Source organism: Xiphias gladius, chromosome 1, assembly GCF_016859285.1.
Source record: "Xiphias gladius isolate SHS-SW01 ecotype Sanya breed wild chromosome 1, ASM1685928v1, whole genome shotgun sequence".
Classification (NCBI taxonomy): Eukaryota; Metazoa; Chordata; class Actinopteri; order Istiophoriformes; family Xiphiidae; genus Xiphias; species Xiphias gladius.
In genome coordinates, this window is record NC_053400.1 from 22,659,453 (window position 1) to 22,687,094 (window position 27,642).

A 27,642-nucleotide genomic window follows, 5' to 3' on the forward strand; every position below is an offset into this window, starting at 1 on the left:
GTTTCCACCTCCGAGAAGCCTCACGCCTCCACATACCTCTTTCTTTTTTTTTTTCTCTGTTTGTTTTGCCTCGAATACTTTACGTTGCGTGCAGTTTGGGCCATCTGAAGTTCGAGCAGAGTTAATATCCTTTTCAACAATGGGGGACATCGAGGCTCCCGCCTCGAATCGGCCGCGCCAGACTGTCCTGCTCTCCGTTCTTCCGAGCAAAGAGTTCGCCTCCTCAAGGAAAGGAATGCTGCTCATTGCAGAAGTGGTAAGAAATTAGGGGAGGAATCTGCTCTGAAACAAATGAAACTGCTACCGTGCCATCGCTTCGCCCTAAAAGGAAAGGCGCACTGCGGTCTGGGTACTTTCATTCGCCGTTTTCTAATAGTTATGGCAGCTACAGCGATGTGTTGCTTTAGTGCACATTCAGAGATAACTTTAACAGACTGCTGAACTGTCATTTTAGATGTAGGTCATTCGGTTTCCGTCACAAGGTTTCCATTAGTGAAAGGGGGAGCAGTAAGAGTGTATGGCAACATGAGCTAAACTTCTTAAACTTGGGATAATCATTTATACTGGATTTTGGACAAACCGCACGAAGACTTCCCTAAGCAGAAGTCAACTTTACTGTCAGGGACCGAGCTAAATAACGGTCCAAGCTTCTTCAGTCTCTCAGTGTTGTGTCCCTCTCCATTGTGCACCATCAGTTTAAACAGCAAATGCTGTTGCTTATACAAAAAAAAAAAAAAAGTTACTCTTTTAATGACTGTCCAAGTGGATTCCAACAAATCAGGAACTGAAAGAATGAGTGGGACTGTTGGACGGTGTTAGTAGTGAGGGGTGGAGGGAACGCCACCAGCATCGTGCACTACTTGCGGGAAGGGTCTTCTTGCAGTGACTGTGTGGAGAGGGCTGCATGAACCCTCACACTCGTGTCAGGTGACATTCAGCTCATGGTGGCCTGTGAGAGAGGGCAGTCATCTTCCCCACAGTCACATCCTTCAGTCTGTTGCCATAACATGTAGCCTGGAGCACAGTCCTCGCTGTGTGTGAATGCAGAGCTCTGCAGCCCCCTGCGCTCTCACACACACAATAAAGCCTCTTTACTGCTTCTTCACAGTGTGACTCTGATTTTCATCCCTTGGCTAAAATCCATCTGTAACCCATCTTAAAATCTACTGGCCTCTGCTGACAGTTGAAAGCGCAACCGTATCCTGCTATATGCATGTAGGTGAGCGTGCACACCTGGTTTGGACGTGTGCAGAGGAGGTAGAGACCCAAAGCTTTAGTGCATTTGTGATATACCGTGCAGGGTTTGTGGCAGGTGGACCACCTATTCTGGAATAAAGACCACGGCTTGTTAAAATGAAAGAAAATGAATACATTTCTTGGAAATATAACACTGAGCTTCAAGGAAAAGAGTAGAGGTCCAATTTCGCACAGCAAATGACACAGTGTTTGAAACCACCACTGCTGCTATTCTAATTTCAGAGGGTAACTTTGGTGTGTGTGTGTGTGTGTGTAGGTCTAACTTAGGTAACTTTTGGGGGAAAATTGTAGACTAAAGACCAGTTAATTGGGAAAAAGCTGATTTTTGGGTCAGTGGTTAAGGTTAGGGTAATGGTTAGGGTTAGGTAAGTGGTGGTTATAGTTATGGTTAGGATAAGTCTCCAGGGAAATGAATGCAAGTCTATGTAATGTCCGCAAAAGTGACCTAGATCAACATGTGCGTGTTTAAGAGTGTAAAGTGGCACAGAATTCAATATATCATGATTTATGTCTTGTATGTTTCAGCTCATTTTCTCTTTGATGGCTAAAGGCTCAGTTTAAATGTTTTCTCGTTTACCTCTGGTGGAATCTAGCTTTGCGGATAGTTTGGGTTCATTTGTTCCTGGTTTTGAGATATCCATCCCTGAGATTTCTGTCCCAAGTACAATTGAGGTGAATGGAATGTCATTTGTGGCTCAACAGTAATCAAAAATTATGTCAAACAGCAATGAATCTTTCTAGAAGCTGTGCCTACGTAGCTCCATATAATCCACAGATTTCTCTATCATGTCGTGATATTGATAGACTGTATAGTGGGACATGGTCAATTTTGTGGAAAAATAAATTGAGAAACTTTTTAAAGTTAAAAAAACAATAAGGTAAAAAAAGAATCCAATAAAAATCCAATACTGCCATAGTGCAATCCTGATTATTCCATTGCAGCCTTTCCCACAATGGACTAAGACAACCAGAGAGATTAAGGGGATTGCTACAGTATGACAGTATGGTTTAAATGTTTGATGGTTGACAAAGCTCTATCGTCTGTGGATTATTCTGAGTGTTAAATGGCTCATTTTTCATTTCTGCGAGGAGCACAAGCAAATTTCCATTCATCTCCATTGTATCTAAGTGAGGGCAAAAAAAAAATCTCATTTTAGTTTGGTCTAAGATTTGAGTGCACACTAGATTTAACCACTAATTATTAATTTAACCACTACTGTTCATGTAATTATAATCCTGGGATTTACTGCGTTGCGCAAGGTGCACTGTGTGAGTGCGCAACCTCCTTGCATAACTGTGAAGTTATTCTCGTTGGAGTGAAGTGTCACAGTTGAACTATCGTTTTGATACAACTCAGAGCTTAGAGGCAGTGTCGTGTCAGCCCACAGCCGCTGAACTCAACTGTTAGATGTGAGGCTTCCAAAGAGAAAACAGCTTGCAGCTTCACTATTCTTGGGAGCATTAGTCAGACACATATCCTGCTGAGCACGCATTACTGTACGCGGTGTGTCAGACCGCTATGTACTCATCATTAGGACTCTCGGTCTCAGCCAGCAGCAGGCTCGATACGGGATGTAAAATCACAGCACGTACACAAAAGAGCAGGTTTTTGTAGCATTGGAAATATTTTCAAAATGCTACAAGCTGTGGTAAATGTTTGCAAAGTGATCCTTCCTCCTACGGAGGTGGTACAAACTGAAAAATACTAAGGATTGTCCGATTTCTTATGTCAGCATGTATTGTGTTTCAGGCCTCGGGAATTATGATGATTTTGAAGTTAAAAGCCTTCGTATGCACTCATAGCAAGTTTCACTACTTTCAGTACCTGCTCATTTGACTCGGCACATACTTTTTAAGGGCAATAACAAACTCTCTTCCATCTGATCCTAGTCCAAAATACGGTATGTCTTTATGTCAGAGTTTACAAATAATAAGACAGAGTAGTTGATATGATCTGTTGATTCATCCTTTAGCTTTTTCACAGAAAAATAATCAGCAACACTTTTTATGATTAATTGTATAACTCAATTATCAAGCAAAAATGCCAAACATTCTCTGGTTCCTGCCTCGCAAATGTGAGAATTTGCTCCTTTTCATGGTTTTATGTGATTGTAAATAGATGAGTTTTGGCTTTTGGACTGTTGGTTAGACAAAACAAGACATTTGGAAACACCATCTTGGGCTCTGGAATATTTTGCTGGGCGTTTTTCACTATTTTTTTACTATTTTTATCAACTAACTACAACTACTATGCTACTGTGGAGTGTCATGCCAATGTACATTACGCAACATGAAAAAAATGATTTGATTTACTGGTGTGATTTTTTTCGCAAGATCATGTAACACAAAAATGTACCGACTCTTCCAGCTCATCCACTGCTGTGTGGTTTTTCAGTGCTGCACAGTGATGATCCCAGCATCCCGGAATTTATTCTTCAAAAGTAAACATGCCCGAGGGTCTTCCCAGAAACCTCAGGGAAAAGTCTCTGAAGTGTACCTGTTAAGTGTTGGCTTAGCATTTTTTAAAGCGGAGCAGCTGCAGCAGTTTGGGTTCAGTCAGGGGGAGGTCCTACCCTCAGGCTGGCGTGGGACGACTGACTGAGACAAAGACAAGATGGCCGGGCCTGTTGGAGATTACAGTGTCTGGATTTGCTTTCATTTGCACTGATGTGGTGTGTCCACTCCTCTAGTGGAAAGCGTCCCCCACAAGGCAGGCTCACTTTACTTGCATTGTGATTAACTGCCTGTACAAAGCACGTTTAAACATCTTCTTTCATTGTTACAGCTTTGGTATTGTGGGTGTTTGCACAAGTGTGTTTGTGTGTGAGAGAGAACGAGAGGGTTTCGGTGTAACAGTGTATGAGCCTATGTGAATAAACATTGTCAGCAACAGCTGTATCTCCTTACAGGAAGTGGGCCTGAAGCTGTAATTCACACTGGCTTACAGCTTTGGGGATAGTGTAACGTCTTGAATTTAACATCTTGAAGGGAGAAGATTATTTTTTTTAATTTATCATTTGAATTCAAAATGTAAATTTGCCTTCAGCTTCAAGCAGCTCACTTAGAAATAAATAAATAAATAAGCGTCTTCTTCAGCATCCCTTAGTTGTCTTCAATCACAAACAGAAACGCAGATTCTACTTCTTCTTTCCGCCAAGAGTTTTGTCTTTAACTTTTCATTGATCTAAACATACAGTACATGTTCCAACTATTTCTCTCTCTCTCTCTCTCTCTGTTTTTATTTTTCTTTGTAGGCTCTTTCCTTTGTATCCTTTGTGTGTTTTGCGGCATCCACAGCAGCAGCCTTTGTGACAGTCCCGCTGCTGGAGTTCCTGGCTGCTTTCTTCTTGTTGTTCGCTTACTCCACCAAATTCAATGAGAGGTTTAAAGGCTTCCTCTGGCCTCTGATGGTAAGAGCAATTTTCCAAAAAAAAAAAAAAAATTTAATTTTAACTTTGCAGTGGATGTACATGAAAATCTTCTAGTGCTAAAAGAAGAAAACAGTCATATGAAGTTGGATTTTTCCTCTGAATCATGGTGTTTCTTTCCTTTCTCTCAAAGGATTTCATGAGATGTGTGACTGCCTCCATTATCTTTTTCATCATCTCCATAATTGCAGTGTCCAAATATGTGGACAGCTCCTCTAAGGCTGCTGGGGTAAAGTCGACCTCTCGTCATAGCCTACACCACCCTAATTTCTGTATTACTAAGTACATGCAACACACTTAGCCTTTGTCCAACAACCTGATCAGTAGATTTTCACTGCATTCATATCAAATTTCTTCTTTTTACAGGTATTTGGGTTCATTGCCACCATTGTTTTCGCTTTAGATTTTTACCTCATTTTTAATGAGCTGGCTAATTTCCTAAAGCGAGGAGGGGAGTCCAGTGATGACCCATCAAGACAGCAAGGTAATACCCCAAATGGAAATCTGATAAATGGCCATATAAGAACATCTATATTAAATACAGACATATATGTTTTTTTATATGGACATACAGTATACTTTGATCCAATATATGTTTTTCATATATTAAAAGGTAAATGTGCTGATATGTAGCAGAAATAGTTTTGTATGCGTGGTAGCTCAGTATTTAAGTAGCATACATGAATCGCCATACATGATGTTGGAATATTCTGTGCTATATAATATATATTCAACAAAAATATGTATTCAACATATGTCATATTATTAAGAAATATGGCTTACTAATATACCTAATATATGTATGATATAATTTGCAAATATGTAGCCCAGTTTGTTTTGCAAACATTTTCAAAAACGAAATTTGATACATGCATATACGAAAAAATACCATACTTTGGAATATTTGTGTACTCTCACTATATGTTGGTGCAGCGATTAGCACGGCCGCCTCACAAGCAACACTGTTTGATACCACCAGGGGGCAGTGAATATGCTTTTTGGGATGTGTATGCACCCACCCTTTAAACAGCAAAGTTTAAGGTGTCGAAGTTTGCTTTTGCTCTGTGGTTTAATGAAAATAGGACCAATAAAATGTTTTCTGCAGTATCATAACTCAATATCAGTTAGTTTAATCCGTCGTGTCCTCTCATTGTTTAAGAGATGGAAATGTCTTCAAGTGCGCCGTATTTTCAGTGTGTTGCTTTCTCACATGAAAGTGACTACAATTGCCAATGTTTTACTTATTTATTTAACCGATCCACAGAAAGCACATATGGAGAACTAACACTCATTCTGACGCCAGATGTGTTTTGTCAATTTTGTTTTCTAGATGAGTCTTCAGACTCTGATTCGGACTGAGACAGACATGTTTCATCATACAAAGGAAACCTTTGAGATGAAATGGCCGCTGCTGAACTGCCATTTGTTTCATCATGCCACAAGAAATCACATCCAGGTCACACTGTTTGTTTCTTACTTGCATTTATTGGTAGTGGATGGGGGGGTGGCTCTCCGTACAGTCATCTAGGGCCAAATATGTTTAAAGAGGAGGTACCAGATCCTTTGCAGTTATCCTCTTTGAATAGGTTTTCTTCTGCTGAGCCTCCAAGGGTGGAAATACATTTCACACATTAATCATGTCATAGCATTCAGGACACAAGTCTAAACTCATGTGTCAAATACGTTATTCTTTTTAGTTACTAATTTACTGCTCATTTCAAGGAGTTTTAAAAATCATGCAAAAAATCCTTTTTCATGTCCAAACTCATATCCGGTGTCTTAGATGATTTGGGGGGAAAATCTAAATGTCATTATCAACCTGATACTTAAATTATCATGAAGCTGTGAAATTGTTTGGTGTCATTATACTGAATTTTTACAAGCCGTTTGTATGATCTACATGTAAGAGCATATGTCTAAATCTGAAATAATGACTAAGATTGACGTTGGGGTATGCACTGGGACCCTGATTACAGACATATTAAACTACATCACTAAATCACTGTGCATAAGAAATAAATGTTTAGGAATACTAACAATGAAGCTTTTTTGGGAACAAAGACGTTCCAGCCTTTTAAATGGAAGAGCTAAATAAGACAGGAGGCCTGCACTCAGTTGGCAGTTTATTAGGTACACCTAGATAAAAGTAAGACAGGTATTTCTATTATTTTGTCTGCCCCATTTATATTAATGAGAGAAGGCTAAATAAACACCTCTCTGTATAACGCAATACAGTTCTACAGCACTACAAACTACATCCTCCAAAATGACCACACAGTTGAATCAACACTTCTCTTAAAAGAGTTTAAACAAAAACTGAACATTATAATCATTATTAATCCTCATGAATGGAGGATTTATTGCAGGACTGTTGTATTAGACTGCTTTAGTTTTAGCTAGGTGTTCCCAATAAACTGCCAACTGAGTGTGTATAAGTAAGGCGTAATCATCATTTATAAATTGACAGTATTACTATAAAAAACAAACATGTACAGTATATAGAAGAACAGATTGGTTGCAGGTTGGCTGGTTACAACCTCTGTCCAAATGTCTTTACTCTACAGTAGTGTATTTTTATAATTTGCGGATAATATTTGCTCATATTCCTTTAAACCCTAACTTTTGGGTTAAAGACGTTCCTGTGGCGTACTGTACTGCATGACAACCTTTTGTCCTCAAATGTTTATGTTTGAGGGTTTTTGTGAATTTAAGCAACAGCAATGATGATGCCTTTTAAAACCTTCTCAGTTAACCCAAAGCTTGAGAGACTCTCTTCTGTTTTAGCTTGTCTGCTGTATGTACTTCTATGTGCGTGTGTGTGTGTGTGTGCGAATAACAATGCATTGAAGCCACTTAATGCAGTATTATTTTGTTGAATGCTAAATATTGAATATGTGAATCATGTTTTTGAAAAAAACATTTTCTTGTTTCTTGTTTTGGTTGAGCATTTGCTTTTTTTTTTGTGGGTTTTTTTTTTGTCAGTTTCTGCATGTCCTGTATGTTTGATTCTTCAGTTCCTCCACTGCCACTACTGAGAAATTAACAGAAAGCCACAGTGACTTTAAATGTAAAACACACTGCACTACATGAGTGTTTCAACAGCACTGTAATAGATGATTGAAAATTGGTGTCTGTGGCCTCTGATTTCCATGTGGGATTTAAACAGATGTGAGCAATTGACGTATTGATAGTTAAGAAAATACAAAGCTGCAGTTCCATATAATAACTATTCACCATTGTGCCTTTTATTGGGGAGTTTTGATTGTTCAGATAGTTAAGTGGCTTGATTTATATTAACATTCTGTTTGAATGGTGCCCTGGAAAACATATGCAAAAGTCTGTATTAATAAATGGAGACTAAAATTGACTGAGAGTTCCCAGATTTATGCCAGCTGAGAGCTAGGTCGACACGTCTGCTTATCAGTGTGTGATTTTATATACAGTATCTTCGCTGTCCTGTAAAAACCATGTATCGCCAAAACAATAACTTTTTCAAGCTAAGAAAAATAGCCATGTAAACTTCAATCAAATGATGTTTTAAATTGTTTATTTTTCCTAAAAAGTAGGACATAAAGCGAAGGATCAAATGTTCCTTTATCTGGTTTTCACTGGACAGCAACAAAGCTCAGCTATACCCATTTGCCATGCATACATAGTTACGATCAAGATGAAAACAGTGGCATGTTATAAATGAGGCCCCTTGCTGAACTATTGTAGGTGAAATATAAAGTTTGTTTTTCACTGTTTTGCCTTTTTCTTTCGTGCAAAAAAAATGTCTGAATAAAAACCTGAGCTATTTTCGATAATGTCCAAATCACTTTTATTTAAATTGTCACTATAAACTGATGTGAAGCCTATTGAGAATGTTTTAAATACAAAAATACAGCTAAGTACGGCTCCAAGCTGTACAAGACAGAGCTTGTTGTAGTCATTATCATAGCACACATAATTAAAAGGAAACAGAAGAGCATCTCACCTCTAATTTCATTCAAACAGTCAGACTGATCATCTACAGTTTATATCACAATCTGGAAACTATAGCAGAAAACTTCTCTTTTCTTTCTCATAAATACAGATTCTTCATAACATACTGTAGCATTAAATTTTACATAGAGAAAGCTGCGGCTTGATGGCTTTTGAAAAATAAGATGGTCAGTTTATATTATCAAATAGCATAATGCACTTGCATGATTTCTGCTGCTGTACAAATGTATAAGTGAAGATTGTTATAGTATCACTCAAAAACAAATCCATCAATGTTAAGTGACAGACATAAATACAAATGTGATTGTCTTTTCATACATTTTTTTCAGTCACCAATCCAAGAGAAATAGAAGTAGAACATGATATAAGTTACTTAAATTGATTAACGATGAATCAAACATACTGTATAGTGTGAAAACTTCTGAGGCTATTTAAGAAGCCATATGGTTTTTATTTTTCATTTTAACCCACGGTCAAATACACTTCTGGTCCTTTCCTTATACACACACAATACTGTAGTTACCTGGGTGTAACTACACTCAATCCTCTGAAGTTGCAATGTATACATTTTAAATGAAGACCAGGAGATGGAGCCAAAGAGTCAATTAAAACCCTGCACAAACTCACGCAAGCCTAATATACATAAAGACGTCTCAAACAACAACAACAAAAAACCCCCACAAACACGTGTAACTGTAGTGTTGATTCAATACACCAGTACGATGTAAAACACCAAAAATTAAAGACATTTCTTCCTTCATCCTAAAAAGCTAATATGATGTGATTTTTCAAGATTAAGCCAAACATTAAAGGAATGGCAAGTCTGTTTTGCGCTGTTGAGCTTTACAACACCTGCGATGTGGAATGATAGAGAGTTCGTAATACATGAAGTGTGTGATAATATACTGTAGATACATACACAGACATTTAATTCAACCAAATATGGAGTCAAAGCTGTGAGAATAAAGCTAAATGTACCATATTTCCATCGCACTGTCTCTACCTTCACTTGACTCTTCCTTTTTTAATTAATTTTCACTTAACTTAAAGTATCAGTTAAATCCACTCTCTAGGATAGTCTTATCATGTCTAATAATTAGGAAGGCATTAAGAAATACAGCATTCAGGTTGAGGCACCCTGTGATTTAATTTCAAATGTTTTTTAAGGATCAAAGAATGAAGGAGTGTGTCAATACCTGAGATACAGTGTATGGGCTAAGGGCATTGATCTTGACCAGGTCACCTACTGATGTTTGTTTCAAAATGAATCTCACCGATGTACCGTCAACGTTTGAGTTACCTGAAGCCTTTGATATGTGCAAGATTAACAAGATACCAATTACCTTCTCATCACCTGATATAAGCTGCTCCTGGCTCACAGTGTTGACCTAACACAGATCTCAAAATTTACATTTTTGGAATGCTAGTGAGAATGTTTTTTGGATAGCTTACACACAACCCCGGATAAAATACATGGAATGATGTATTATGATATTTTTTTTAAACTTTGGTCTCGTAGTTGTGTCAAACCCATTGTATGCACTTGTGTTTCAAGGAAGTAAATCTTTTCCACTCATTTCAGATATTTTGTCCTTTTGTTGTACTGCCCGCCTTGACCCTGTACTGTTACTGTATAACTGCTGACGGCAAAGATCTTAATAGAATCTAAAGGTCACACGTTAAAGGCATTTTGCAAAGTTAGTCAAGACGAAGGAGAAACAAACTCTTAGGTTATGATGTGTAATGTTTAGATTAAAATATCCAATGTCAGACTTGCTCACAGAAGCAAAACGCTGATGTCAGTGTCTAAGAAAGATCAGTAAAGTCACGGTGCTTTTGTTGTACTACAGGTTACTGTATGTTTCTGGTAGAGTGGCCTCCCTGGATCCACGATCACATTTATTACCACAGACTTCACAGACAGCGGCGTGACATAAGCAAACTGTACAAAAGCTGACCCTCTTTTACTTGACTTCATTCACAGTGAAACACAAAACTTTCTAAAAAGTCAGTCAACACCTTCGTCAGGACAGGAGTCGATGCACAGCCGGAGTCAAGTCAGCCTTTATTGACTCTTTGTGGAAGTCATACTTCCCACTGTTTTAGAAAGATATGTGGATGAAAAGTTTTAATGAAATTACCTTCAATTCCAGAGACTCTTTATGTGTAACTGCAGCCAAGATGCCTGATAAACAAAACCACAGAGCTCATCTGTGGCTATGAAGTGAAGTTTTATTCACTAACTGAGCAGGCAGAAAGAACAGCCATTAGTTAACAGCTCAAGTGTTGTGATGAGAAGTCAAAAGCGTGTGGTGAGCCTGAGATGGTCGTTCTGCCCAAGACTTAACTGAATTACTGTTCTGCAGGCAGAAGAGCCTCCATCTCAGTCAGCTGCCGGTAGTGTGGCTTTCCCTTAGTCTTTCTCATTGTCTGCCAGCGCTCATGCAAGCTCAGGTCGCGCCTCCATTTCTCCACGTGATGCCGTGCGTGCTCGCATGTACTCGCTGATCTGAGGCGCCCCCTGACAACCACTGCCAAGGCGCCACCTCCGTACCGCCAGGAAGGTGTTTATTCCATACACACCTGTCACCAGGAAGCCAAAGATCTGCATACAAGCAGAAAAAGGAAGCAGAGTAACAATGTCTGAATTTGAATGGGATACAAAATACCAAACGCTGCATGGAGAGACTGTTCCTGAAACATCTCGTTCCAAATTTGTCAGTGCAAACTTGATTTAGGCTGATGGATTTAAATCAGAAACACGTGAAAATCTGCACAGAGTAATAATATTAGACTTAAAAAATTTAATGCATGAATAGACACATACATACACATGAGTTTAATAATATTTGCTGAAAAAAAAAAAAGACACACAAACTGCCAAGTGTTAACAAAAAAAGTGAGATCAGGTTTATCTGTGTGAGTCAATTCAAATCTGAGCAACTGAAGCTAACAGGGAGCAGCAGTCCGATAATTCAGTTATTTGATCAGTTCACAATAAAACCGGGAACAGTTCCTCGGTCAACTATGCTTGTCCAGACATATGCAATAAAAGTCCGCTACCTAAATGAGACCTTTGCCGAGGTCTTAGCTGACACTCCTCAAATGCATCAGTACATGTAGATACATGCATACATCCTTTATGATATGCCTTCATTGGATGATACTAAATGACTAACATAAGGAGAGGTTTACAGATGTCTGCTTTGTTTGTGCCAGTATAACTGAAAAAAACCCAACAACATACAAACAAAAAAATAAAATAAAAACAGGGAGGTTGGTTTTGACTACTCACCACTGCCGCAATTTCAGCTCCAGTGTTGTGGTTGATGCAGGCCAGCACGAGAGACGACAACAAGAAGAAGAAGGTGCTGGCAGCGGTGTTAACCAGGTCCTACAGGAAGACACAAAAACATATAAGATAACTTTAGAGTCCAGATGTGCATCAATACCTTTTTTTTCAGCACTAAGTACCAAGTTTTTCATGAGGTGAGCCGCTGAGACAGAGTCATTCAAAAAATTATAATTTGTCATTTATCATGTTGCCATTGGCAAAGCTAGTGTACATATATGTGTGTTTCAGTTCTATGAATGCATATATATCATCATTGGAGGCAAGTTTTCAGTGCTTGGTGCTATTAACACATTCTGGTAAATAGCAAAAAAAGTATTAAGGTTCAATGCACAACCCCACATGAAATATATATCATAAATAAATTCATAATATACCCAAAATATCTAGTCCTACGGTAGGCTGAACATAACACTAAAGTTTAGTACACTAAAAAGTGACAATGCTATGACAGTTGCCTCTTACGTTAAGACATTTTTCTTCACAGCAGAGACGAAAAGCACAAAGATTTTTGTTGCCCTAGAGCACATCACTTAAAGTATAAAGGGTAATCAAGACATCTGAAAATTATTCAAAAAGAAATGCTTTGCATTAGTACAGTGGAGCTGTGTCAATGCTAGTTCATCTCTATTAGAGTACAAAAACATTTGAGGCCTTTTTGACAGTAGTTAAACCCCTATTAGTCTTAGCAACAAGGCTGATTCCACGTCCAGGTAGCGCATCCTCAGTGATGTTGTGCCATGGTGAACAAACACTCTCCTAAAAAAGCCAGACCACATCCTGGTGCTTCACTTTGAGGTTAAAACCGCTGGAGGGCAAAGAGGCCACCGACAGATACTTAAAAACCACCTATTACACACAAACACATAAACCCTCCTCACACACATAACTCACTCCATGCCCAACCTTCTTACACATGAGAAAGAGGAATGAAAGAGAAACTTCCCTTTGATGTTTTACTCTCATTCAGACGGTGAGGAAAGGGTTAATAATGAACTGCTCCCCATGACTGCCGCACAGCCCTCGTGATCAGATGTGTGATTGTAATCATGGCAGACGTGGTCTCTCATATGACACGCAAGTCTCATACAATGGCTATGTCACAGACACTGAGACAGACACAGACATACACACACACACAGCAGACGAAGCAGATGACTCAGCAGGGCATAAAACAGTGTGATAATGTGTCACTGACTCTGCCGATTAATCAGTAACAAGTTAATATGGAACCATAACACCCCATGCTAACTGGCACAGTCAATGTACACCAGTGTTATAATCCTAACCTTCAACTGAAATCATAACGCCATCCATCACACTCACGCACACCACAAACATTGCTGACATTGCACACACACTCATCTATCTTGACCGACTGGTTAAACAGGGAATACTGTATATTCACGTTCCAGTGTCCTGTTCTCATGTGCAGAAAAAGCTTTTCGACAGCTTTCAGATCCGAGATTCTGGGATCTGAAAGCTCCCAGATCCTCGGTACCTCAGTCAGTTCAGTTGACCGTCAGCCTCTTTGCTTTACTCTGTGCCACATTCCACGTTTTAACCAAGCCAGCACTCTGTAAAACCTTAAATAACACACACACAGATTGGACCAAACCACTGGCTCTCTGGCTCATTACTTGCTGGTATCATTGTTTTACAATCTTCTCTTTCTCTCTTTGCCGAGTTTCAGAGCTTTGAACGAAACTAGTATGCTTTCAAAATATAATTTATAAATTAGTTGAGTTTTAAAGTTCATTCGTACCCATTATAAATACATTTGAAAACACGGTACTCAGCCCCTACACAACCAGCCACATAATCTGGGATGGCTTCCAGCTGAATCATCAAGGCAAGTCAAATTATATTTTGTTTGAAAGCACAAAGCTCCATGAGCCTACATCTCTACATCTGTAGAAATCATTTTAAAATCCCAAAAATTATGACATTTGCTTATTTTGTAACAGCACTGCAAAAGCAGTAAAAATATATATAAATTAAAAAGGGAAAAGAAAAAAGATAAGAAAAACCAACAGTTTTACCATGTTAGTGCCTCTGTATGTGAAATTGGTTTTGTATGACTTAGACTAATGTAGTCTTTTTGATATTAAACTCCAGAGCTCTCTTACAGATAAGACAAGGATCAGGACTGGAATCAAAAGGGTTCAAGAACAACAACAATTTTATTTTGGATTTATATTTCTGGCTTGTGAACAAAAAGGGGAGGCTTGTTCTGTAGTGCTTGTTAGTAGCATATAAACAAATAATGTTCCATGTCACTGTATGTGGTTCTATGCTTTTGTTGTGCTCTCAAGATAGAAGCTAGAAATACTCATAGGACTGCATCTATGGAAACCCTAGGGGATGCAGCAGAACACTAATTATGAAGTCTGTGCTCTTGACAGTTGCTGCAAGTCATACAGGGTCAGAAAGGTTCATGTAAGAATAAAATAACTCTCTGGCTTTCACATCTCTCCCTGACTCTTTCTGAAAGACAAATAAAGATAGTAGGCGAGTATTGTGTGTCTTTTGTCTGCTTGGGTGGCAAGTTTCAGCTGTCAAAACCAAGAAAGCTTTTATTGGATTCCACTTGTAGGTAAAGTAAATACAAGATGAGTAGAGTGCTTTCTGGTCTGAACTGATGATAGATTAATGACTATACCTAATAATAACCACAACCCTCAGCTGTGTGTGTGGATTCAGCAAACAGATGTAGGTCATTACCAGCATAATAACACAGGGTCAAAACAGAGAGAAAAGGATGGATTATCATACACACAGTACATATAGACCATGTACTGGAACTTGGAATTTATGGGGTAAATTCTGTTGAAACCCATCAAGAATCTTAATTCTTCATCCATTAGTTAACTGGTATTTCCATAACGATACACAATGGTCCTAAACGGATGCTTTAACACTGATGTATGTGTGTAGTAGGGAAGGAAAAAAAATAAAAATAAAAAAATACTTTATTTAAATATGAACAAGATATTAACAGCATCTGAATTTTTGCAGTCATATTTGTTGCCACCCAACATTGTTCTTCCCTCTGAAGTAGCCAATTTATTCAAGCATCAGCTTGTCTGTTCCCAGAACAAAACAACGAGAATGTACTGGGCACGCAGGGTATTCAAACTGTTGTTCTCCTTTTAAAATAGTGAATAACAACACTAATATCTCTCTGCCTCTCTCCCTCCCTTTTAGGCTGTGAATTTTTTCCCTGTGTGTGTAACCTTAGGGTTGGCCCATTTCTGCCCCAGAATCCCTAAGCGTGGCCGACAGTTATTTGCCTGTGAGAATTAGGAAAACAACACAATGAGTGGTCGGCCTTCATCTGTCTCTCTTCCCAAAAGGTTGTGCAAAACAAGCACATTCATGCAAACTAAACCCTGAAGTTCAACTTAATCACTAGAAGTCACTGAGTGGCTTTACAACAAGGTCCCAGGACTGCATTAATTTCATTGTGGAGGCGGGGGAAATAGGGTCAGGACCTGTGTTTCCCCTTCTGCGCTTCCGAAGTCATCACAGAGGGTGAATTGAAGGAGATGGGATCACATAGTACATAATTGCACAATTAAACCCCTCCTTCTGAGACACTCAACAGCGTTACAAAACAGCTCACTCCACAGTAATACACTTTACACTCCGAGTAATGTCATTGTCAACCCACAGTTTGGAGTTGGGAAACCGAGAACGGCAGCAAAATGGTTAACAGTTGGTTAACACTCCAAGTGCTTAGTCATGGTGAAATCCCCTGGGGTCCAATTTGACTGGAGCAGCTTTGAACTTGATAGACATAAACAGCGTGGGGTAGACCCTACACTGTGGAATGCAACCAAGCATCGTGGACTCGTTAGCTACTACAGTATAGGGTCAGGAGAGAGACTGTGAAATCTGGAAGGCAACACCTACTGTCAGTCTTGCTACACTTTACTAACCATACATACGTGTACAGCAGAGGGTTTTTGTGTCGTAAACACAGAATTTGCTGTCCTCCAAGCCGTTCTTTGTAGCAAAATATAGAAGACTTCAAATCTTTGGGCATAACAGCATGATTTCCAGAAAAATCAGTGAGCTAAACCACAGCCAACTACGGCCTAACCTCTTCCTAATTACATAATTCTAGAACTATTAATCACCTGAGTTGAAAAATAATTAACTAGACAGAGCTAGCTCAGCCAGCAAGCCTCATGAGAAAAAAAAAAAAAATGAACAGGAGGATTTTAGATCATATGGACTGTATTGGTCACAGGTATCTGGTAAAATCTCCTAGATCAGCACTCTTAAATCGGCTCTGGCCTCTCTGAGACTGTAAAAAGCTTTCATTTGGTGTCATTCTGCCAAAAGTAGAAGCCAAAGGCGCACCCTCTCTTCATGTTTGAGGTGGAATACTGTACCGAGGATACCATAAAGCAATCTGATAGCTATGGTTGGATTTGGACATCTGGCTTAACATCCACTGCTTTACTACGATATGTACGGTAAACTGTGTGGCCCCTGGAAATACAGTTAAAGACGTTTTCCACTCCTCTCTGTAAAAGATACTTGGCTGCAGCTCAGAACACCCCAGTGTGTGTATGTAGGCAAATACTAAAAGGCAACCAGTATCTGCAGGAAAACACCCACCAGCTCATTTGCTTACAGCTGACAATGTGTATCCTGGTGGTAACGCAGAAACTGTATGCTCTCAGCTCCAAACTCACTGTAGTCTCACAGTTTTGCCATTGCCCTGCATAATGAGTTTATGCTAAGCTTTACCCTGATACTAAATACTCCTGTACTTCAAACAGAGGTCCGTGTAGAGCCTTTGCAGTTCAGTTCATAATAGAGAAGGAATGACAGAATAAAGAAAAGTTTGGCTTGATACAAATTACTGCATCCACAGTTTAATATTACCATGACATTTAAGACCAACATGCTATGAACAGGATTACGTTTACGATTATAGGAGAAAATGGAGGTAAGAGTGACAAGCAAAAACAAGGTCGCTGCACATTTCTGTCTGTTAACCCTTAAAATTTTCATAGACCCTTTCTTTGACGGAGAGTCTACAGCCATGCCAACACCTCTATAAGCCCAGGCACAGCAGTGCTTTGAGACAACTGCTAACCTGCATACAATAATTGATCTTTTTTTAATCAGCACTAAACAAAAGGCACTGCTGAGGCTGATGGGAATGTCATAGTAGAATTTTTCACTTTTTGTTTTGCTATTAGTGTTGCTAAAAAAAGTACTTGTCACCTAATTTGAATTTCAAGTCAACAAAAACTAAAGCTCAAGACCTTTGAAATCATATTAACCTTTTTCTGGACCACTGTTTTGCTATCATAAAATGACACATATTGTTAAATTTACATGTGAGGGAAGGCATTAATCTGATGGTCAGGCTCTCTGATGAAACATGACAAAATAGGACAAAGAATCGCCTTGTCAGTTGTCTTGTTGCTGAACCCAAATGCTTCTTAAAAATTGACAGTGCTTCCTAAAATTCAGTTTTGTCTGTCCATCTTATGTACAATATACAAGTAATTCACGTAGGTCAACATAGTCTAACCACTTAAGCTAACACTTCTTAGCCTTGCGATCTTTAGTGTTGAAAAACTACGATCACCTGTCTGTTAGTTAGCTAGCTAGCTAATTTATCAGAGCACTCTGAGTATTTGAAAATTTCCAACTTTAGCGCCTCCCAGTGGTCGTGCCAAAAAGGAGACAATCTAGCAGACACCAATGCACGCTGCTAGCAGACACTATTCTGCCTCAAACTTTTGTCACATCCCTTATTACGAACCTTTTGTTGTAAACTGAGTCAAGTATTTCAGGAGTCTTGCCCAAGACACATTTTGTCTCCAAAAACGTACGTACCGTGAGGCTCCAGTTGACATGGGGCACCTTGGTGTGCAGGTTGAGACTGAAGATCAGGAGCAGGACTCCTGTCACCACGAAGGCACTGCAGCTGACAAACTCAAAGAAGTAGACCCCTCCACAGGGAGAACACATCATGATAGTCTCTATGCAGATGAATCCAATGAGTGATAGGACCTGAAGTGAGAGGGAATATGAAGGGCATATTGAAGGGTACTGTATTAAAGCATTTGCAAAGTTAAATTATGCCAGAAACCCATTACATTATTCAACAGCTAATTAGAGAAACATTTATAGTATCAGCTATAACAACTGTACTGTATGTCAGGCCATTTCTGCAACTTTTGGTGAGTGCTTGTTGGTGTTGAAATTCCAAGCTTTCCAGATGATGAAGTGATTGTCCTATGAATACACCAGAGGCAATAAACCCATCTCTTGAGTCTCACTCCTGGCGGTCTGTGATGACGCCTGCCTACAGCCAACATCCATCAGCAAACCACAGTATTGGAAGGTTTCTGCTATTTAGGTGTACTTCTGACATCTAGACCCTGACAAAACCACACACAGATTACCGATTGGCTCAGAGCTGTTCAAACCCCAGAGACATATCAGAGCCATGAAAATGCCTCTTCAATGTATTACTGACCTGAAGCGGCTGAATTCTGAAACAATTTAAACCAGATCTGCGTGGTCTCCCAGTGCCGGAATAGTTTGATATTTTGCATTAAACAATGATATATTATATGGTATAATGATGGGTTTGAGTTGAGGGATGATTGGAAGTTAAACTGTAATAAAAAAGTCCATGGCAACACTTTGAGCTTTTCCACATGGCAAAACTGACGGCCAAATTTACTAAGCTTTTACTACTAAGCAAACTCATTGTATCGGACTCATTATGTATGCCTGGAAGAACAGTTTGACTGGCAATTAAGCCATGCCGTTTGTCTTTTTCTGTGTTTCTCTCTCCTCTGCACACTTGTTTGAATGCATGGGATTTAGAAATGTTTAAGCGAAATGCAAGAGTCGGTTCTGCATGAGCAGAACAAAAATTGTCTAGTGGCTGCATGAAATCTCTGTTAGTGTCATTTCATGCAAAGTAAATCTAATGTATCATAACTGATTCCGAAACCGACACAACAGACAACTCATCATGAGTCGCCAAATCAATCACTCTGAAAACAGTAAAAGGCAATATACAGATGCGTGACAAATTAAAGGAAAAACCAATTTAAGGTGTCTTAGTAAGGTGGTAGGCCCCTACATGCCATCAAAACAGCCTCAATGTGCCTTGGCATTATCTCTACAAGTCTTTGAACTCTACTGAAGGGATGAACACATTTTTCCAAAAGATATTCCCGGATTTGGTGTTTTGATGATGGTGGTGGAGAGCGCTGTCAAACACATCGGTCCAAAATCACCCATAGGTGTTCAAGTGGGTTGAGATATGGTGACTGTGATGGCCATAGAATATGATTCACCTCATTTTCATTCTCATCAAAACATTCAGTGACCCATCGTGCCCCGTGGATGGGGGCATTGTCATCCTATTTCTCCATAAAAATTTTTCAGGTTCTTCCTTTAATTTGTCACCTATCTGTTAAGTTTCTAATGAGCCGCAGTATTCAGTGATTTCCTCCATAAACAGATGACTCAAATGCTACTTCATTAGCAGCTTCTTCTCCATCAGCAAGACACTGAATGCCTCACTGATCCAGGTTGCTTTGGTGACATGATAGGTAAGGTAATGATCTGCGCTCTGATGATATACATTTTTTCAACAAAGTTCATAGAGTCATTAGCAGAGAAGCACGTGGATTGCATGGGGGTGGCTCGGTGGTAAATTCTGCTACAGTCTCAACGAGGTATTAGGGGTTGTTTTTATTTTCACATATTAGTTTGGATAAATAACAAACCCTGGCTGCAGAGAGGGCAGGATTATACCGTATAATACAAAGCTATTATTCCAGCCAATTTGGACAGCCTCAAGCTTGGATGAGCACCATTTACACTTAAGATTATGGCAAGTCGGCCTTAGGATCCACATACGGTAGTTGAACCAATTCGCCAACCACTTTGAAATCTGCTTCCTGTGAGTCATCAGGCAACAAGTCAAGGAAATTGCAAAGGTGATAAATTCGGGAATGTCCACAAACTATTTAAAAAAAAATTGGTGAGCTGTGAGAGAGGGGACAACATTAGGGAGATGATCGTGGCTGTGAACATGGCTGTTATGAGTCTCAGGGCAACTGACATTGAAAAAGGGAAGAGCAACTGAAAATTATATAAACAAATGGTCAGATAACACAGAAGAGAAGGGGAAAACTGACAATTGAGAAAAATTAAGGCAAAGGACCAAAACTATGCTATGCACCAACTGTTTAAATCCAAAGGTATCAATAGAACGCATTATTCCACAGGTCATAAATGTCCCATTAATATTGCTTAAACATTTGTTAATATTAATATAATACTGCAACGAAATGATATGGAGATGCGGTAAGAGCTGTCACCCATTGTTTGTATCTGTGTATGTGTGCGAATGTGTGTTTTCAAACGGGCTCCATTTATAGAAGATGAAAGCAGGACAATGATTTGCAAAATCTGCACTTAGTATATGCAGACTGGTCATAAATCACATAGTCCATCTTTGAACAGTAAAAACTGAAAATTGATTTACAGGAAATGGTTACCTTTGCTAATTTATATTTTGCCTTTTTTCTGATGTGCCTATTTTGAATTTGAGATATTTTGGAATTACTTGTTTTGCAAGTAGCTGAATTCCACCTATCATACAGCAAAGCTTTTTTCTGGAAATAAGACATTTGTTACCTGTCTTTTGCAGAAATGTCTAAGTCTCTCAGAAGAGAGAATCTGAATCCAAACTGAATTCAGCCCGGCTAGTTGCATCTCATTGCTTTACACAGCTGAAAACAAATGCATTTGAGAACAAACCCAAACAGTCTCACTTGCAAAAGACCGTTCCTCCTCTCCCCAGGCTCTCACCAGCTCAATAGCCAACCCTGTTTATCCAGTTTAATGAGCAGGGTGTATTGTCTCTGGAAAGTACAGTGGTGTTGTTGGCACCGGTGAGCTGTCAGTTGAGAACCATCCTGTTTGTGACACAGAAAGTCCATCGACAGTAATGCATTAATGGAACAGACAGCAGCCACATTAACTGTGTTACACTAAAGCCAAGACAAGAGAAAACAAATCCAATGAGCCAACCATCATTAAGACAATAGTTTCATTTTGTGCAGCTGTTGCAGCCTCATTAGAGCATGTAGTTGGATAGCAGTCCATCTGTGACTGTAACACAACCAAAACAGCCCTCCACCCAAACAGGACTGGAGGGCTGCTTGGCCTGATGGATGACGTCATGTTTCTTGAAGAAAGCATATTGCTATCCCCAAATCCCTGTATAGCAGGTGTCAGGCAGCCACAGGGGAGGAGGCGGGGGAATCACAAAGCACCATATTGGATAATCTTGTAATGATTTTATGGCAACCTTTACCCCTAAGAAACCTGCTCATCATGCGTGCATAAGTGCATGATCATGCACATCCATGCTCGTCCTCTTTTTTCTCCCACGTGCAGGCATATCCTGTTCTTTCGGATTACACACATTATTAGCTGCATTTAAAGGCCTCTTGGACTCAGATCCCCTTCTTAAACACCATCTGTTGTGGACAGAAAATTAATGAAGGAGAAAAGAGGCCTCGCTGCAGAGAATATGCAACATTGTATGCTGCACTCCTAGTGCTATGGGACTTCATGCACAAAGAATGACCAAAAATGTTGAATATGCTTCGGCAGCAGCCTACGGTCGTCCATGTGATGGAAAATGTAGCCTGAATGCAGTTTATGTTTCACCCCAGAGGACATGGCAAACGCAACGGCAGGCATGTCTCCACACATGTCTGCACAACGTTCTTGTTGCCTTTATGCCTCCCAACAAGCTCAGAATAAGTAATGTTTCAACTAGAAGAGAATGGAGCATATGGTGTCTCTCTCATAGCAGGAAGTGCTCGCTGACCTTTGGGAGCATCTGGTAACTTCATTTCACAACAATCACAGAAAAAAAAAAAACTTTCCATAATGTTTAATTACAACTTGTTAGAATAGTATTTTAAGAAAAGAGAAACATGGGTTCAGGCACCATCAATGAGTGAATTGTTATTCACCATAAAGGTATAAGGCTTGTTGGGAAACATAATGACTTTGATTGGTGTACTGTCAGGCCCTGCAAGGTATCAAATTCCTGTCAGTGCAGAGGGGTATAAGGAGCATATCAGTTGGACTATGTTGACCCAGTCACAGCAATGAGACAAAGACAAACCTGTTGTCAAGATGGACACACCTAGATCAGGTTACATCCAACTGGAGGTTGTGTCTGATCAGTACAGGGTCAACAGCCGCCTGTGTATCCATTCATCCAAGGAATGACAAGCTGACTGGCTCTATAAAACCTGTGCAAATGCATTTTAGTGCTTTGGTGTGAAACAACTGCACAGGTCTACTAGCACATAGCACCCTGGTCTCCACAGAGCAAAACAAAGCCTTTCTCAGTAAACAGGGGTCAGTGCAAAGAGTGGTTTGTAATTACTGCCTTAGTGCAAACAAGGGCTGGGTGTGGAGGTAATATTGTAAACATTTCCTTGGCAGAGTCAAAAGGAAGTATGGACAAAATACTAGAGGGAAGGTGAGGCATTAAAGCCTACTAATTTTTGAGTGATAATTGGCCAAACTGACATCTTCAAAAAAGCTTTACATTCAGCTTGGATTTCATACAGCAGAACTCCTTTTTCATCCATGGGCGCAAAAAGGTGTTTGGATCTTTAAAGAAGCGTGTGGTACAATGCAGCGTGTACTGCACTGGACCAGTCCATTCTGCGCGGAAGTTAACTCCATATAACTCATTTCTGTACAAAGATGATCTACTAACAGCGGGTGACTACCGCTCTTTCAGCCACAGGACAACTTTCAATTAACACAGTGATATAAATGACAGTCTTTTTAGGAGTGTTTACAGATTAAGCAGAAACTGTGCTGCATTAGGTTCTCGTACAGTACATCACATTCAGTTAGTTTTGCATTGTCATTTATCAGTTCTAAAAGATCGTCACACAGTCTCAGCTTGCAGAGTTGAACGATTAGAGGTCAGAGCAGTTAAAAATGCAAGCCAGTGAAGCTATTAAGGATTGGCAGCAAGCCTGGTAGGCTTCCTCTAAGACACTAAATGTAGACTTGAATGACTTTCATTAGTACTGTCCTTGTCGGTGAAAGAGATATGACTAGCTCAAACTGGAAAGTCGGTATCAGCGCTGAACAAACCATTCAAGTAAATAGAGAGTGTAAATAGAAGATTAGTAATAGGAACTATAATAGGACACGAGTATTTACCTTAGCTGTACAATAGCTGGTGTCTTTTACATCATACCCTTGAAAAATATTGAGGAACTTCCAGGTGCAGAAATGGGTGTGCACTTGTTTTGATCATCAGTTTCACAAAGTATACCTGCAGTATTTGCATGGCTTTTCTATCTGTCTGTGTTAAAATGTGCTTATTTTGCAGCATTTACGTCGTATTTGCATCAGTGCCTATGCAATAATTGTGGCCATCTTTCATTTTACTGTTTTCTGTACATGTGGGCACGGGTGGTAAGTTTTCTGAAATCATTCAGGAATTTAACATCAGCACTATGGTGTCGCAGGAGAGGAATCCCTCCTATTGGGATATTTTATACCTCCACCTACATGTATGGGGAGTCACATTACAATAAAGCCATGCCCCAGCATGACTGCACACATGACTAATAAGAATAGGATTTTAATTCTATTACATTTCTTTATCTGTCAGAGGCCTCTGCAGCTACAGGAATGTTAAAGAAATACAGAAATAGTTATTTTTGTGCCGCCATCAAACAGCCAAGTCAAAGACAATATTCTAGCAATTGCAGTGAAACACATTATTCATATTCACTGTGACTGTGAATATGAATCTTCTTAGTTACTGCATGTTCCAAACTTCTCCCACGCTGATGACAGATGGCTGCCTATCCTAACTTCCCATGAACGCAGAGGTAAACATCACAGGTGTGTCCAACAGCGCAGGCTAACTGTGCTCTTCTCTCTGACCACTGGGACACTCAGCCACCCACAAGATGAAAATACTTTTCAAACACTACTTTTTGTGGAGTTAAACTAAAGTTATAAAAATGAAGCAAAGAAGCCATAACTACGCAGTATTATTTTCCAGCAGTTTGAACTTTTAGTTTGCTTGTGCCATCCACAAACTTTGTTAGAGAAAATTGCTAGTTTCCTCGACTCCTTGGTTTTTCCTGTTGTGGACGCAGTGTTTCATGTGTATGAGTGTGCAGGCCTGTGTCTGAGTCTTTCTGGCACTAGAAGTAGAGAAATGGTTGTGGCTTGATAGATATTTCCTCTTCTGGTGAACTGTCAGAGCTCTGGAAGCCCTTATTGTGCTTTGTAGTTGCCTCTTCTCCCAGTTTAGACATCTGGTTTAGGTGTGTTGATTTAAAATAACAGTGAAAATGTGCGTTTTTCCAGCGACATCCTGACAAGGAAATGGTGATAATAACTATTTTTTGTCTAAGAGCAATTCAGGGCCTAATCGAATACACCAGGTGCATTGTCAAGTAGACACACAGTTGCTGAAGACATATAAGGGCTATGAGAGCAGCAGTGGAATGGCAGAAAGCAGCCGCACATCGGAAAGGTATTTTTCTACCTACTCGCAAACACACAGACCAAACGTTATCGGGTGCCTTAAGGAATAGTAGCTTATCGCAAAAAACAGAAAATATCAATAAGGTCACTATAAAGACACTGTTTGGGATAACACTAAAATGTACCAATGGAATGGAGCCAACGTGCATCCTTCAAAATAAAGGTCCACGGAGAAAACGCTGTGTGGCAAGTTGTGCAAAGCGTGGCCGGATTGAGAACCGTGGTCTGCAGCAGCCTGGCGCACGTACCTGCATGTGTCTAGAGGCAGGCATACTGACCGATCCCCACTAGGGATGTGGTTCAAGGTAAACCCGGGACCTGTATGGCCACTTGTGTGCGAACGAACCATTTTAATCGTTGCGTTTGCCACTTCGGGGATAGACGTACCGAGTAAGGTGTTAATGCGCAGAATACGGCACAGTGGTTCAGAAATGTTAAATTAGGGATTATACTAAGAGCAGCACTTATGATCGTTATTTTTGCCCGCGTCCGTGGCTGCGTGGTGGATGATATCCACCATGGTGCGTCATAGTGTGCTTTACTCACTTTTATAACGCTGTACATGTCCGCGCGTTGTAGTAACGTGTGGCCGAGCTGTGCGCAAACTTACCACTTCAACCACCTTTAAAATTCCAAAGTATGACCTGAGGTACTCCACGTCGCACCTTATCCCCCCCAAAACGTTCCTCGAAAGCACGGGCTCGGTGGTGGGTTGATACGGACTGCTGGCCCCGGAGATCATGGAAGTGTTGGAGGCCTCGCCGTCAAAGCCCTCCGTCTCCTCGGTGGTCCTCATGACGATTTCGGGAGAAGCTGGACTCCTGGCTGGAAACGTGTCGACATACGGCCCTGACCCACGCAGACAGCACGCCCCGGTCTACCTCGCGGCGCAGGTTATGTGACAGAGAGCACACTTTGTTCCATGCAGGCTGGAAGTGGATGAGGGGAAAAACAAACCAGACAGTCCACTTTTCGCAGCCACCCCACCGGGGGGAGAGCAGCCGCGGTGGGTGCTCTCTGACGCCGAGCGCAGGAAAATCCGGCTGGTGCCCGTTAAACGTAAACCCCTCCGGCGTTTCCTCCCGGTCGCGATGTTGCGTATCTCTCTCAGATAGCCGCACTCACAACTATGTTAGGCGGGTCACTTGTTTGAGTCCCGGTGTCACTGTTCCCAGGACGGTTCTGGTTAGTTCAGCTGCACCGGAAAAAAATAAAATTAAAAAAAAAAATGCCTACCGGGCTGTGTGACTGTGCTCTGCAACCGAAAAACATCCAGCCATTATGGCCCAGAAGGACGGAGAGAGGACGTTTCTGTTCCCTATTGTAAACCTAATTAGGGTAGTCCCTACAGCGACCCGCGGGGAGGCTGCCTATACTCACTCTGGATGCGAGGCAAGCTTGTCTCCGCCCCTCTGAAAAACTGCACATTCTTGTGTAGGCTCTGCGCCCGCTCTAAGTATTCCCAAGCAGCCTGCAAAACGAATCCAGGCGGAACCACGCCGACGGCACCGATATCCGCTCCGGTTTCTCGGGGTCCTCCTGTCGCTTCGACAGGTCCTTCCTCGTCGCCAGCGTGCCTCTGCAGACCACCACTTGTGTCCAACCAGGCCTGATGAAATTATTTCTTTATTCCCCGGAGGATTACAGTGTGGCTGCAGCTACTTTTATGGGGGGGGTTTTCTCCTGTATTTCTTCCGGGGGCAGCATATCATTATAATTATCTTAAGTTTTTTTTTTTTTGCTGTATTATCTGTAAAATCTTTTTTTCACTCTAAAATACAACCATAAATATCAAGTATAACAAAAAATAAATATGACTCTTTTACTAGGTCTATTACAATGGTCCCACCAAGTCCTTATAACAGAAGACTGTGCAGCTTAGATACAGGGAAGCAATGGTTTATGAGGCATTATGTAGTGATATTGGTATGGTGGCTTACACCTGCTTTCCTCCAAACTGTGGGACAGCAAAACACCCAGGATGTTTATCATATGGCATGTCAATCACGTCAAGTAAACTTTCAGAAGTCGGGGATGATTTTCTTTAGCTGGGATGATACAACCGCACTACCCCGTGCTTTTCTGCCCTCCTATGGTTTTTGGTGGTATTAAAAGGTTGCCTAGGTAATTGCCGAGGGCCGGAGATGCTGGAAAAAGCTATCCGATACCTGAATGTTGCATCCAAACAGCTATTATCCTTGAATGAAGTGGTGCAGTTCCTCGGCTATGATGCCAGCAGATTTTCAGTATTTCCAGTTCAGGAGAATTCGGTTCTCTTTCTGAGTCGGCCCTGCTGGGTATGTGCAAAGATTACAGATTGTTCAAATGTGCAGATTCACCCTCACAAAAATGTTTCGCTAAGCCTCAGCTAACCAAATGTGCAGTGTTGCAAACTGTTATGGCTTTGACAATTTGACAAGCGTGGCTGGGTTAAAAACAAAGATTAAACAAGTTCAGCTGAATAAGTTTAGATTTGATCAACTTATCGGTATAGGACTTAATCAGAAACACAAAATATTAAATTGTGCACAATATGCTTCTGGTGGAAAAATACACGTTGAATTACAATTCATTGGGACTGTACCAGTGTATCACCTTTGAGAATTTTTTTGGAAGCAAATCAAGGGGGGGGGGCTAGATGTGGACTAGCTGTTGCCACATTTGTTACAAATATAAATATTTGTTAAATCTTTTAGCCTTTAGTGGTGCTTATTAGCTTTAAGTGTTTTACTTACATGTGCAAATAAACGAACAGCATTTGTTAAAGTGCAGTGGTAAACAATGTCATTTTTTAAATTACATTTCTATGTTCAGTTGAGCAATCAGCACCATAGTTATCACTAATTAACAATGTCATTGTATTGTTTTGTTCTTTAGTATGGGGGCTGGTATTAGGCATTGTGGAGTAATTAAAGTGGTAAAATGTTAAGTTCTGACAACGCACTTTGTTTTGTCATAACATGAAAAATCAACAGACGCTGTATAAATAGACGCAAAAATGTGAAA

General features: G+C 40.3%; 2 protein-coding genes across 3 annotated transcripts; one reads left to right on the top strand and one right to left on the bottom strand.

The window, feature by feature from the left end:
• Positions 1–8,486, top strand: cmtm3 (CKLF-like MARVEL transmembrane domain containing 3). The gene is made up of 5 exons (XM_040126089.1): positions 1–256; positions 4,512–4,667; positions 4,819–4,914; positions 5,052–5,169; positions 6,016–8,486. The coding sequence occupies exons 1-5, from the start codon at positions 140–142 to the stop codon at positions 6,042–6,044; spliced, it is 516 nt and encodes a 171-aa protein (XP_039982023.1). The 5' UTR covers positions 1–139; the 3' UTR covers positions 6,045–8,486.
• On the bottom strand, positions 8,473–26,241 carry cmtm4 (CKLF-like MARVEL transmembrane domain containing 4). Of its 2 annotated transcripts, XM_040126074.1 has the most exons (5): positions 26,017–26,241; positions 25,247–25,831; positions 17,887–18,063; positions 11,965–12,063; positions 8,473–11,274 (listed from the first exon to the last, which is right to left on the bottom strand). In XM_040126074.1, the coding sequence occupies exons 2-5, from the start codon at positions 25,430–25,432 to the stop codon at positions 11,110–11,112; spliced, it is 627 nt and encodes a 208-aa protein (XP_039982008.1). In that variant the 5' UTR covers positions 25,433–25,831; positions 26,017–26,241; the 3' UTR covers positions 8,473–11,109. The 2 variants fall into 2 exon arrangements, with proteins under 2 accessions (XP_039982008.1, XP_039982000.1); XM_040126066.1 differs by having other exon boundaries at positions 25,247–26,241.
• Between the last annotated feature and the right edge of the window lie 1,401 nt (positions 26,242–27,642).